The 14,181-nt window shown below is 44.4% G+C and overlaps 1 protein-coding gene across 2 annotated transcripts in view; it reads left to right on the forward strand.

The window, feature by feature from the left end:
* SYCP2L (synaptonemal complex protein 2 like) overlaps window positions 1-12,967 on the forward strand; it is a 53,102-nt gene extending 40,135 nt beyond the window's left edge. For both annotated transcript variants that reach the window (XM_006025427.1, XM_006025428.1), the window contains exons 30-36: window positions 4,862-4,993; window positions 5,738-5,859; window positions 6,380-6,474; window positions 9,200-9,299; window positions 9,406-9,464; window positions 11,327-11,396; window positions 12,756-12,967. In XM_006025427.1, the coding sequence (XP_006025489.1) occupies window positions 4,862-4,993; window positions 5,738-5,859; window positions 6,380-6,474; window positions 9,200-9,299; window positions 9,406-9,464; window positions 11,327-11,396; window positions 12,756-12,818 (641 nt within the window). In that variant the 3' untranslated portion in view covers window positions 12,819-12,967. The remainder of the gene's footprint in view (window positions 1-4,861; window positions 4,994-5,737; window positions 5,860-6,379; window positions 6,475-9,199; window positions 9,300-9,405; window positions 9,465-11,326; window positions 11,397-12,755) is intronic.
* The last annotated feature ends 1,214 nt before the right edge of the window (window positions 12,968-14,181 follow it).

Here is a 14,181-nt window from a genome sequence, read left to right on the forward strand (position 1 = left end):
GCCCATTCTTCCTTCACCGGCCCAGAGCCTGTGCCCAGTCTGCCCTGCTGCTCCTTTTCACAGCCACCTCTGGGCTGCCCAGCAGGGCAACAGTGGCAGTACAGAGGAGTTGCTGGGCAGCCTGGGCACGAGCTCTGAACGGCTGCAGCAAGAAGGACCCAACAATGACAAAGGGGAGGGGCTGCTTTTCGTCCAAGCCAAGCACCAGATTCTGCCTGGCTGCTGCCACTGCTGCAGCTGCTCAGGGTGGTCAGGCTAGTCGGAGTGAGTGTGGGGCGGGTTGGGGTCAGGGCTGTACACATGGCCCCGCTAATACCACAGGACTGGGGCCAGCAGCAGTGGTAGCTTGGAAGGAGCCCCCACTGCCTAGGCTGCCTAGAAAGGCTGCAGTCCAGCTGCAGAGTTGACCCAGCCCCACTACAGGATGCGCTACAGGCCAGACAGTGCCTGGGCCAGGTGGGACCAAAGGACCTACTGCAGCCTGGACAAAGACTCCGTGGGCTGGATTCAGACAGTGGGCCATAATTTTGCTCACCCCTGCTCTAGACAGTATGTTATAAGTAGCTTCTAACTTAATTTGATCGTAGGCTCTTACTGGTACCTATTGACTTTGATATTTGATATTTTATGATTTGATTTGATTTTCCTTCATAGGCTTGGATTCAAATACCTGGTTGTTTAGCTGCTTCATTTACACTGACTTTATCTGGGGTGGTAGGTTGTCACCAGTTTTATGGAAGATTAGATGATTGAAATCTGGGTTTGTGCCTTTTTTCAAAGGCTAAGGTGATAGGATTGTTCGATATTTGAGGAGGAAAAATCAAAGGTATGTGTAGGGTTAGGGTCTTATCAGGGTATGTCCAACCCAATATTCCTCTAGCATGAAACTCGGAAAATAGAATATTGTGTTTTATACCGGTGGATATCTAACTTGACCATTCAGTTTAAAGCATTACTGCATGACACATTGCATTAAAAGTACTCCGTGTTAACTGCTTACTATACCTGCCTGAAGCAAAAAAAAAAAAATCCTTTATTTTTTTTTCCTTGACCTTAATGCAGGAGAAATTTCTAGTAAAGTGTAGATTTTTCTACTGGCTTTGCCCTTTCTGCAACCTATTTTGCTTAAAATGTAATTGTGTATAGCGCTGTACCATTTTAATAGCTCTTTTTGAGTTTTCAACCTTTTTGCAAATATTTAATTCCCATACTTACCAGTAGTTAATTCCCAGAGATTGATGGCTGACAGGTCCTTCTCGGCCTGGAAGGAGGCAAAGTTAATACACCAGAGGGCAGGGAGCAGTTACAGGCCGACATGTACAGGTTAGCTCAGTGGGCGGAACATAATAGGATGCAATTCAACAAAGATAAATGTCAGGTACTCCACCTAGGAAGGAGGAATCTCCAGCATACCTACAGGTTGGGGGATGTCCTCAGCAGCTCAGAGGCTGGGAGAGATCTTGGAGTCATAGTTGACTCCAAGATGAACATGAGTCAGCAGTGCAACGAGGCCATCAACCAAGCCAATCCTACCTTGTCATGTATTAGCAGATGCATGACCGACAGATCGAGGGAAGTGATGCTCCCCCTCTATATGCAGCATTAGTCAGGCCGCAGTTGGAGTACTGTGTCCAGTTTTGGGTGCTGCACTTCAAGAGGGACACTGAGGATCTGGAGAGGGTTCAGAGGAGGGCCACTCACATGATTAGTGGTCTCTGTGAAAGACCCTACAAGGAGAGGTTGAGAGATCTGGATCTCTTCAGCCTATGCAAAAGACAGCTGAGGGGTGACCTTGTAGCCACCTATAAATTTATCAGGGGAGGATAGCAGGGAATTGGGGATGTGCTGTTTACCAGAGCACCCCAGGGAGTAACTAGGAATAATGGGTGCAAACTAGTGGAGAGTAGATTTAGGTTAGACATTAGGAAGAAATGTTTTTACAATAAGGGTGGCCAGAGTCTGGAATGTCGTCTGACCTCGGTCGTCTTTTCTGCCGGGGCAGGGGGTTGGACACGATGATCCACTGGCTCCCTTTCAACTCTATAATATATGAATCTATGAGATGCTTAAGGATATTTCTTCAGTAAGACTGAATTGCTCCGGCTGCAGCAGTGGGGTTTCTGACTAACCCTCCCTCTGGCTTCCACTTCCTTCACCTGCCTCAGGAGGTGGGGCAGTGCAGCCCACAGTTCTAGGGAAAACTTTGGGGGTAGGGAGTGGTGCTGTGGTGGGAAGGTGTGGTGTGTAGCATTGATTCGGAGGGTTCTTTTCTGTTGTCCTTGCCTGACCTGGATTTTGAAAGGCACCTCCTGGCCAAGCACATTTCAATAAGTTCACACCCTTAAAGTGGACAGTAAATACTTTTTGCAAGCATCCTCTTCTTAAAATGTCTCCTGCTGTCTCCCTAATGCTCTTCAGCTATATGTCAAGTTCTATTGATGTACCTTGTTTCCCTCTACATGCTGGCTCAGTAGTCCTGCATGGCTTAAGATGCAGGTAGTCCATGGAGAGGAACACAGACCCATTTCCTTTATGCTTTGGAGTGCACATGGCATGGGGAAACTTCACCTGGAATGCTGGTCACCCATGGAAGTATTTAACAGGGATAGATTTTATGCAGGGGGTTGGACCAGGTCATAGGCTCCCCCCACCCCCATCCAGTCCTCAGCACCACTTGCAGGGGGTGGGGTGGGGGAACCGAAGCCAGCAGTGCTCTGGACTCTCTGCTCTGGGCTGGACTCTGTCTCTGTCTCTTCAGCGCAGCTTTGGAATCATGGCGGCGCTCCCCCACGCTTGGAGCACTCTGATTGGCAGTTTCCGTCAGTAGAGTAGGTTTTGGAACAAATCAGTAAACTAAATACTAAAGTCACCAGGACTGGATGGCATTTGCCTGAGAGTTCTGAAGGAACTCAAAAGTTAAATAGTAAGATAACTGGCAATAGTATGTAACCTATGGTTACAAGTGGCCTCTGTGCCAGAAGACTGGCAGGTATCCAACATAATGCCCAACTTCAGAAAGGGCTCTAGAGGTGATCCTGGGATGTACAGACCAGTGAATCTCACTTCCATCCCTGGCAATTAGTAGAAACTATAATAAAGAATTAAAATCGGGGTCACCTGGCCAAGTATGATCTGTTGGGTATGGGTTTTGTGAAGAGAAATCCTTCCTCACCAATCATCTTCAGTTCTTAAAGGCTGTCAACAAGCTTGTGGATGAGGGGAATCCAGATGACGTGATACATTTGGACTTTCAAAAAACTTCAACAAGGTCTTTCACCAAAGGCTTTAAAACCCCCCCAACTATGTTGCCATGGGATTGGAGGGAAAGTTCTTTTATGAACTGAGAGCTGGTTAAAAGATAGCCCTACCCTTTGCTTCCTAAGTGGTCATTTTTCAAGATAGAGAGAGGTCAAACAAGGCCAGCAGGGACCTGTGCTGGGCCCAATATTGTTCAATGTTTTCATCAATGACTTGGAAACAGGTGCCCGGTAAAATCTCCAAGTTTATAGATGACACCAAATTATTATGGGTAGTCAAACCCAAGCTGAAGGAGAAGAGCAGCAGAAAGTTTTTGCCAAGCTGAGTGAGCCAGCCAAAAAATGGCGGGTGAACTTCAATATCAGGAAGTGCAAGGTAATGCACCTGGGGAAACTATATGTCAAAATGCTGGGTTCTGAATTGGCTGTTAAGATTCAGGAAAGAGACCTTGGAGTCATTGTACATTTGAGCTGACATTTAAAGAACTATGTGCAGTGGCGACCAAAAAGCCAATAAAATGTTGTCATCATTAAGAAGGGAATTGAAAATTAAATGAAAAACATTATCATACTACTATACAAATCTATGGTGCATCCACATCTTGAATACTGTGTGCGGTTTTGGTCCCCACATCTCAAAAAGGATGTAGTAGAATTAGAAAAGGCATGGAGAAGGATAACCAAAATGTTCAGGGGCCTGGAGCTGTTGCCATACTAGAAGAGACTAAAAAAAAAACCTGTTTCCTTGGGTTGAAAAGGAGAAGGACAAGGGAGAGTGGGATATGATAGAGGTCTATAAAGTCATGAAGAGTATGGACCAAATGAACAGGGAGCTGTTGTTCATCATGTCTCAGAATACTAAAAATAATTTCACCTGCTGGAATCAGTAGGTAGCAGGTTTAAAACTAAAAAGAGTACTTTTTTTTATTTTTAATGCAATGTGTAGTTAACTTGTGGAATTCATTGCCACAGGAGGTGGTAGAGGCAAACAGCATAGCCAGGTTCAAAATGGTACTGGGTGAATTTAATTCATGGATGCTAGATTTAGTAATAGCTATTGAACAGAATGGATGGAGATGTCTCCTCTGGCATCTCTAACCCAATAAATGGTAGATGCCAGGTAGGGTATTGAATAGGGGATCGATTGCTCTAGAGATCTTGTTCAGTTCTCTTCCTCTATCCTGTTTCCAACAGTTGCAGAAGTGGATGCTATAGTGGGCTAGAGGGACCGTTGGTTGGACCCAGTATGGCACTTACGTTCTTATGCCCCAATATTGTAAAAAGGTACATAGACTTGCTGCCTGTCAACTGTTCTGTGGTAGCCTGTGGGCATGCTCTTACCTCACAGTAAGTGAAAGCTCATCTATGGCACCTTACTCCTGTTTCATTAAAAAATCTGTCCTAGTTTTATCTTTCGCTCACTGTGGAGGAAGACCAACTCCCTGGTATTCCAGTTTGTTTGCAAACCTGATGCTTGTTGTGTTTAAAAACAAAAAAACAAAAAGGCAATTGCCAGCACAATTTTTTGGGGGAGTAGGGAGCTGTTAGTTCTGTATTGAATCTTCATCACTAAGTCCTCTTTATTGATATTTTTTTTTCTATAGATTTATCACCTGGTGATGTTTTAAGAAAGCCTAAGCTTATGAAATGGGAAACCAATCTTTCTTCTCCTAGGGTTCCCAGTGAATCAAGGAACCTTTTTGTTACAGTGGAAAAGAAAAAAGAACCTCAAACAGGTATCACCAGGTCAACTTTCAGAACCTTCATAAGTTGGCTTTATTAATGGAAATCATAACTGTGCACAAGACTAGAAGAACTCCCTTGTAGGAAGTGAGGCATTCTGATGGGAGAGAGAACTGGGACAGATGGTTAACTCAAAAATATGATCACTGCTCGCTTAGTGGAAGTAGAGATGTAAATGGAAAGAGGACTGTGCCATGCTGGGAGAAAAGTACCTGGAGTTTGTATACAAATGCACAGCAGCAATGGCAGTTACGCAATTCAAAGTCATCCTGTTCCCAAATTGCGATTGTTCATAGTCTTGCCATTTTTATAGTCCAACGTAATCTCTTTTCTGTAGTCCAAAGCACAAAATAATGGTAAAACATTACCAGATCAAAAGGTGTTGGGTTACACTCTATGTTAATGTAAATAACTTCTCAAGAAGCAAAACAGTGGAGATCAGGCCAGTATTTTTTTTGTTCAGTACCCCTACTGGTATTTAGATATCCAAGCATTATTTTCTAAGGTGTCCTTAGAAAAAACATTTTTAAATTCCATCTGGAAGGCCTGCTAAATATATTTGCAATAGTTCAGCTCCAGTTTACAAGAACTGGAGTAATCATTGAACTCCAACTCATCCTTAACTCTTGTCATTTGCACCCTATTGGATTATGGGAACATGCTGCACTGTAACAGATAATAAAGATGGGGTTTGTTGATGTCCTTTTGAAATGGAGGTATGCTTTACTCTGTTACAGGCCAGAAAACAGATGATTTGGATGATGTCTTTTACTCCAAGATACTGGATGAAGATGTCAGTGACACTGGTGTTATTGCTGCCTTTGAAAGCTTTACTAACCAACTAAAGAAGACGTTCTGGGTAATTGTTTAATGTGCATTATCTTTTTCTAGTGTGCATGAATGCCACATGCTGTGCACATCCATAAAGAAAATAACCAGATTACCTTAAAAGAGCCCCAGCTGTGTCTGGGGAGGCCGTTTGAACCTGAAACACCTCTTGTTTCCAGGCATGCTGGAAAGCCCAGCTGACATCAGATGCATCAGGGGGTAGGGTGAAAAGAAGGTTTGAACTCCCCAGACTTCCAGCAGTTCTAACTAAAGATTATATAAGAATATAAATTGATTTACTTAAACCAGTGCACATTTTCTCTAGGTAGTTGGTTTAATTGTAGTTCATGTTTTATTTCTCATTAGATTAAAATACTTCCTAATCTAGTAAAACTAAAGTGAAGTGAGTGGACACAGAAGGGTCTGCACCAGTATGCAGGTGTGGATGTGGCTTTAGGTATTTTTTGTTGACTTTGTGCTTCAAGATGTATGCGTTGAGATTGTGGTGGCTTGTTTGTTTGTGTGTTTTTTTTTTTTTTTTTTTAATATAGTCCAAATACAAAAGAATGGAGATTTTAGCACAAAATGCGTTGAAAACTTCTGAAAAGACAGTGTCAGCATTATTAAATCAGATACATCAATGCAGGTAAGCAATCTGCTAATTGCAAGAAACTACTTTCTACTTTTATGCGCAAGTCTTCAGTAATTATGAGGAATGAATACCTTATATAATAGATTATGGCAACAAAATGTACTCGTGTTTAATGACGCAAAGTGATACTAGGTAATGTGTTACAGTAAAAGTTTCAGGAATAGAGCTCTTGTGCATGTCGCAATTTATTTGAAGTGACCATAGCTTTGTAATAAACTGGCAGAGCTGTTTATGCATGTATGTAGATGTACATAGTCCACTGTCCCTGCCAGAAGAAAGGGAATGCAGTTAATGCAGAAGATACTTGAACTAAGAGGGGCATCCAATTTGTATAAATAATTTACTTACAGTCTGTTTATACATGGGTAACAAACTATGTATTTAAAACAATATCAAAACCTTTAGTAATCATAAAACGTGGTTTTATCAGTTACGGTAGCCGTATAAAACAATTGTAAATTGGAAAAAAAGACAGTGTAAATTTTCCTGTCCAGAGATGCTTTTTCAGGATGTCTGGGTGGGGGGGGCGGGGGTTTGGAGCCTGGGGAGGGGGAGAGGTTCTTCACATGCCCTGCCAGTTTGCAGGGTACTGTGGGTCAGGAGTTAGGGGCAGCAGCAAGGCTGGTGAGGGCTGTAGCTTGAGTGACAGACGCACACAGACAGACGGACTTACACACATAGTGTCCATCAGTATGGAGGGGCAGGGGGAGAGGGGCAGATCAAGGCCCCCATGGTGAGGGAGGAAGTGGGTCAAGGGCAGGGGTGAATGGGACTGTAGGGCCAGAGTGGATCATGGGACGGAGCAGTAGGAAGCTTGTCCAGGGACACTGGGGGAGGTGTGGCTCCCCACCATTGTGCACACCCCGGGCAAGCATGGGGGGTACGTGCCCCCTGGATCTGAGCATGGCAGAGGCAGGCAGCCTGGTGCTAACTGGGCTGTTTAGCACGCTGCCATTGCCCTGGGAGCCTTGCATGATGCTATGTGCCTTCTGTGCACTGGCTGCACTGAATCCCCTGCCTGCCTGGTGGTAGCAGGCAGATGGTGTCCCACATAGCTCTGGAGGCAGCGGTAGCATGGTGCAGAGTGCAGCGGCAGCCTGCTGCTCCCCAGAAGTTCTCTCCCCTCAGGCTGGCTCGCTCCATTCCTGCAGCAGGGTCAGCACAAAGGCGGCCTGGGCCTTTCCAGGGATGCAGGGGGCTCCCTGGGGCAGGCATGAGGTGCATGTGCGCCCCCCCACCCTGATCTGTGTGCGGGGAGAGGTGGGCTGTGCACTGGGTTCTGCACAACACTGCTGCCTCTGGACCTATGCAGGATGCCATCCACCTGCCATCACCAGATGGGCAGTGGCATTCAGCCAGCATGCAGTACACACGTGGTGTCCCGCGCAGGTGTAGAGGCAGTGGCAGCAGAAGTGCAGTGGAGAGCCCAGCGTGCACTACACAGCCTACCTCTGCCTAGATCTGAGGGGCACATGCCCCCCATGCCTCACTGCCTCCAGAGCCACACGGGATGCCTGGTGGTGGCAGGCAGATGGCATCCCACGCAGGTCCGGAGGCAGCACAATGTGGTGCAGAGCCCAGTACAGCCCACCTCCCCCTGAGCACAGATCCAGGGGGTACATATCCCCCATGCCTGCCCCAGGGTGCACCCAGTGGAGGGAATGCCCCCCAAGACCCTGGAAAGGCCCAGGCCACCTTTGTGCTAGCTCTGCTGCAGAGAAGGGGTGAGCCAGCCCAAGGGGAGAACCCCTGGGGAGCAGTGGGCTGCCACTGAGCTCTGCACCGCACTACCACTGCCTCTGGAGTCACACAGGATGCCATGTGCCTGCTGCTGCTGGGCAGGCAGAGGACACACTGCAGCCAGTATGTGGCAGGCACAAGGTCCCGGGCCAGCGGCAGCATGGTGCAGAGCCTAGCATGCAGCAACAACCCTCCTCTGCCCCACAAACAGATCCAGTGGGGCACATGCTCCCCATACCTGCCCTGTGGTGCATGCAGTGGTGGGGAGCCCCCCCCCCCCCACCCAAGCCCATAGCAGGCAGCCCCGGCGCCCCTGCCTCTGCCCCCTGTTTCCCTCCACTGGGGGGCCTTGATCTGCACCCCCCCATTCCCCCAACCCACTTTACCAACTGGGTGCTGCTTAACACACAGTGCTGTGTTCCTGGCCATGTGCAGCAGGCTGCTGCTGGGCTCTGGGTGTGTGCGGCCCCTCCCCCCCAGCCTCCCACGTACCACTTCCAGGTTGTCTGTATACCACTGGTGGTACACATACCACAGTTCGAGAACTGCTGCTCTATCAGTAATCACTGTTACTGTAACCACCAATTGCCTTCTTTCACTTTGAAATAAGGAAAAGTTTAAACTAAGGCATCTTACTGTTGTCTCAAGTAGGGGGTATAAATAATTAACCTGTTTTTGCCTTCCTTGAGGAAGGTTGATCTTGTTCTTGTTTGAAGTCATGGTACCATGCAAAGAAAAAAAAAAAAAAAAAAAGAAACACACACCTCCAAGTAATTCTGTAGTGTACTAATGCACTCCTAACATATTTATTTTTCATATTCTGCTTTAAAAAATATTGTACTCCTTTGAAAGAAAGTCTGTTAGTTTCCATAAGAATGATGGTCTTTGGGATATGAAAAAACCCCCCATGCAAGTGGCTGTAAGCTCTTTTGCTACATAACGTAAAAAAGCAAACTTGATTCTTGCTTGCATGCTTCAGGCTGAATAAACTGGAAAACTTCCATAAGATCGTCGTCCAAGAGCTTGCTACTCTTGAAGACGACGCTCAAACTTTATCAGGCCTTGAGAAGGCCACTGTGGTACGTATGCCTTCTTTTGGTTCTTCTGATGATCCATGGATTCAGTGTTTTTGCTTCCTGAATAATGCGAATGTTCTCTTGGAAAAATTTCTTTTTTTTTTTTTAGGATTTTTGGAATAAGCAGTCCATCAAACTGAGCTCTTTCTGTGACCACCAAAAGAAAAGGTATTGCTTCCAGCTGTCTCTGTAGACATCACTTTGGCAGTTGGAAATGTGTGCACAACCTCTGTTCTTTAGTCAAATGGTGGACTGTTGGTGCTGGTTAATTACCTTTTGCCTTTATTTTAGTCCATTTTGATCCCTGCACATTTGAAATCCATGACTAGTAGATATGGAACCAAGCAGAAAAAATATGAATTTGGGTATGGGTGGCCACATAGTTTAGGGGTGCTTTTGAATCCAAGGTGTTGGTAGTACAGCTTCTCTTTTATATTGAGGTATGCAAGAAATGGACACCATTTATTGTATCTTATGATGCTTCATCTGGTGGATTTTTTTTTTTTCCTATTTGTATGTGGCCTCCTAGGCTAGGGGCAGAAGTTACACAAACTGGTTTCAACCTGTAATAGGACATAAGTTCAGTGCACATAAACCAGTTTCAAAATGGCTGAAACTGGTTTAAGGTCATCCTGGTTGAATGTAGTATCAGACTTAACTGATTTGGGTCAAACCGATTTATGCAGACCCCTTCCTGGTTTAAGTTAAACCAGAGCCACTTAGCTTCCCAGATGCTTTGCAGATTTGGGCTGGGTTGGGCTGTCTGTTCCAAAAAACAGAGCTTGCCCTGCCCCTCTTCTGTATAGCCAGAGGTCTGGGGGAGACTGCAGGCACAGCAGGATCTGCCTGACTTCCCTCACTGCTCAAGCAGGGATTTTCCCCCTCCCTCCTATCTCCCACAGCACAGACCCCAGCCCCATGGACCCTAGGCATGTGGTATGCTAGCTAATGCTGAGAGGTGTCTCTTCAATTTCACTGGAACAGGCAGAAAAACAGGGTCCACTTAAGGCTTTTTTGGAGCTAATAAACAGGTCAGCTGGTAATGTCCCTCTGTTCCGTCCTTGGAAAAAGCTGTTTAAGAAGAGCTTGAACTAATGAGAGGCTTTTGTTTTGTTGGTGGGCTGATAACACGGTGTTTATCAGCCCCCTTCTGGTTTGCAGCCCTGTCAGGTTTGCAGACAGTGAAGAAGCAAGGAGAGGGAGATTGATGATACTGAGCTTTTTCAACAGATGCATGCACTGCACACCCCCCTCCCTTTGCCTCTGAGTGCTAGCCTGGGGCTGGGGGCTGGCAGCACTCCCAACACTTGAGCAGGGAAAACCCTGGGACGGTGCAGGCCAGGGTGGGGGTTTACACTCCTCCCTAATCAGAGCGTCCTGCCAGAACCCGGCTGTGCCCCCCACCCCACTCAGCTCAGCACTGATGAAGTGAAGGGAGAGCTGCTTTAGCACCCCCTGGCTTCTAGCCTGAGCCACTGCAGGTATGTGCCTGCGTTTCTTCAGTCTAGAGGGACTGTCTGTACGGTTGCAAACCAGTTCAATCTAGGCAGGTTAAACTAACCTTCAAAGATTGAATCAATTCAGGCTCAGGCTTTTTGAATGTCTGTCCCTAGCCCTAGGCTTGGATGAAACCAAACTCCAACCTACAAATCCAATGCTCCAATCCAGTAGTTGATTGGAGGGGAGGGGGTGTTCTCTTGCTGGGAATTGATGTCACAAGTGATTTCTCTTGTCTACTGTTTGGGAGGTGTCCCTGAAGTATACTTGTATCTTAAGTGCCTGAAAAAAGGTTTTCTTGAAAGCTCAGGGCTCTTTTTGCTCCCTGCTATCCAGATGAGCATTGTAAAGGCTTACTCGGGCGGTACATAGTTGTGCAAGCTTTGTGCAATTGCTCAATGGAAATCCAAGGGTTTTCTTGGCTGCTGATTTGGCATCTGAGCTGTAGTTAAGAAGTACACGTGCTTATTAATTATAATTTGTATAAAATAGCTCTGTTCAGCAAGATTATCCAAGTTTTTTTCTCTTTCCAGAATTCAGGCTATGGATTCAGTGCTGGAGGAAACTACAAAGAGTTTCAAAGACACTGTACAAAATACCAAGGTGTGTGCTGTTCACAAGCGGCATTGGGTAGGATGCTGAGTTGGGGCATGAACATTAAGCAGATGAAGCATATACTGTTTTGTTGACCAGTGAATGGAAGATTTCCATTAACTGGACAGAGCAAAATATTCCATTGGACAATGCCTATCCGGTTGGATCTTCTGGTTTCGTAAATTTACCTCGAGAATGCTGTGTAGTTCTGTATGTTGCATCAGATCCCAGCCTGTGAAATGGCTCCTCACAAGATATGGTGTACAACAGATATGTTGATGGTACAACTATGAGCTTATTCTGAAACGGACTAAATCAAGCTGTGGTATTGAGATTAGGGAATTTTTGTTCCCCAGTCCCCTTTCCAAAAACAAGTGCCAGTGATTTGTTCTTTAAACAGTGCTGTTAAGCGTTTTGAGAACACATTTTAAAATTGTACAAAACTTAAGAATTGGTAATGTGCAATTTTTAGCCCATTCCCCACTTTCTCCTCTTGGTCCTCAAGGACCAAGCACAACCCTGCCTCTGTCCAGTGCTCCATAGGGTCTTCAACCATTCTCAGAGGACTGTGGCAGTAGGAGAGGGTTAGGGGCAAGGAGGGATTTTTTCATTCTTCTGACACAACCCCTTGAACTCCTTGTTGGGGTCGTTATTCCTGGCTAAGCATTGATGAGACATCAAGCAAAATTGAGACATCAGTCTTGAAAGCAGTGGTTGTCAACCTTGTTAGACTCGAGGCATCTCTTGGAAAATTCCAGCTCTTATTTTTCTGTAGCCAAGAAACAAATGAACCTAATAAAGCAATTCTTCTGTTGCAAATAACTCAGAAAAACCACAAGTGAGAATATTTTCAACACTGTGGATTCCTGTTTGAAATCTTTGAGCTTATCTTGTGTTACAGGTGTTTGTGCACCTTAACAGTGCTAATATTGTGTGACACCCTTAAAAGAATCTTGTGACATCCTAGTTGAAAATCACTGCTTTTAAAGTAACAAAAATATTTATCTTATTGCCATTTTATTATTTAAAACGCTATTATAAGAGTTATTCTAGAAGTTACACTTTTCTTCAAAAATATCTTTAAAAAAAAAAAAAAATCTTTTTACATAACTGCAAAAAAAAAATGCTTTGTCCCGTTTACAGTAGGCGATACTAAATGCTTGGTACTTTTAAAGGATGATGGTTTTTAACTGAACAGCTTGGAATTAAAAATTCACATGATGTAATTTTTTAAATTCTTTTAAATGATTTACAGGTTGTTGTTGTTGTTGTTGTTGTTGTTGTTGTTGTTGTTGTTGTTTTAAAGTTAAACATTCAGAAAAATAACTTTTTTTTTTTTTTTCTAAATTTATTACTTTCTTTCCACAGTATGAAAACCTGGTGGAGAAGGTGGAAGAAAGTAGTAAGGTGGTCATTGTTCCATCTGACTAACAAAATGCTGGAATCGTACTGCAAACCAGTATATTAAGACTTCAACCACTGCATATAGGGTATATAGATGAACAGTGGATCTTGTGGAGAATATGCAAGATAGCCTTTCTCAATATCTTTTCACTCTTAAAATAAAGGCAATGCTATTATTGAGTTTTTTTTTTTTTTAAAAACCTGATCATTCAAGCACCTTTGTTTTGTGTCCCTTTCTCTCCTCCCTGCCATTGACCACAATCAGGAGATACTGAGGTCTGGTGCAGTGTTAACTTGCATCCAGAGTAATTCTACTGACTAGCATGGGAGAAATGAATATTGAATATTATGGTTTATATGACAAATTGATGCTATATGACTTGCAGAAGGAATGTTGTTAATGAATTTAAGAGAATGTAGCCTGTAGCGATTTGACTTCTGAGCAAAATATCACTTCACTTCTGGCAACTAATAATCCCTTTGTATCCATCTTTATAAAGAGGAGAAAATGATCTTCCTTAAATAAATATTGCCATCGTAGGCCCTGAAACCAGGCATGAGCGCCCTCCTAAATAGAAACCACCAAGGCCCAAATGGAAGGTCTAGAAGATGCTGGACAGCTTGCTTGAGGCCACTTGCCATTCTTTCTCCACTGTGCTCTGGGCTTCTAACCCTGGAGTCTACATCTTCAAAGGAGTTATTCAGTTGGGACCCATGGTAGAGGTGATATCTTTCTTTTACTAAACCAACTAGATTTTTGCAACAACAAAAAAAATCTTTAATTGCAAGCTTTCAGGTGCAAACATCCTTCAGTTTGCAATTGAAGATTTTGCAAAAGTCCTCTGCCCAGAGGATCTTCCCATCTATTGGCTCCTCTGTGAAATATGAAACACCATAACCAGAAGGAAATATGACTACATCCTGCTTACCACCAACAACTGCAAGGTAAACGGACTACTCCAACATTTCTCTGAGCCTAATCTGCATATAAAAAGATGTTTTCCAAACAGGAGATTTTACCACCTTCAACTCTCCTATAAAATATGAACTTACATTTCTACTCTGGAGAACTTTTACCATCTTCTCTCCTAATGCCTGATTTGAAGGGTGTTTGTGCCTGAAAGCTTGCAATTAAAGACACTTTTTTGCAAAAATTTAGTTGGTCTAATGAAAGATATCACCTCTACCACAAGTCTTGATTGCTTTTTCCTTTAGACCAATACAGCTACAACCTGGATACCTAACATTATTCAGTCAGCACAGCCAACTTGGAAGCTGTCAGCTCTAGAGAAGCTTGTACTTGTATCATAAGTGAGCTTACCCTGGCGAAAGATAAACTAGCCTGAAAAGGACCCTTACATTCTGTTTGCTTCAAAGTGAAGCTTGCCTT

The sequence above is a fragment of the Alligator sinensis genome, unplaced genomic scaffold, assembly GCF_000455745.1.
Source record: "Alligator sinensis unplaced genomic scaffold, ASM45574v1 scaffold253_1, whole genome shotgun sequence".
NCBI classification, from domain to species: domain Eukaryota; kingdom Metazoa; phylum Chordata; order Crocodylia; family Alligatoridae; genus Alligator; species Alligator sinensis.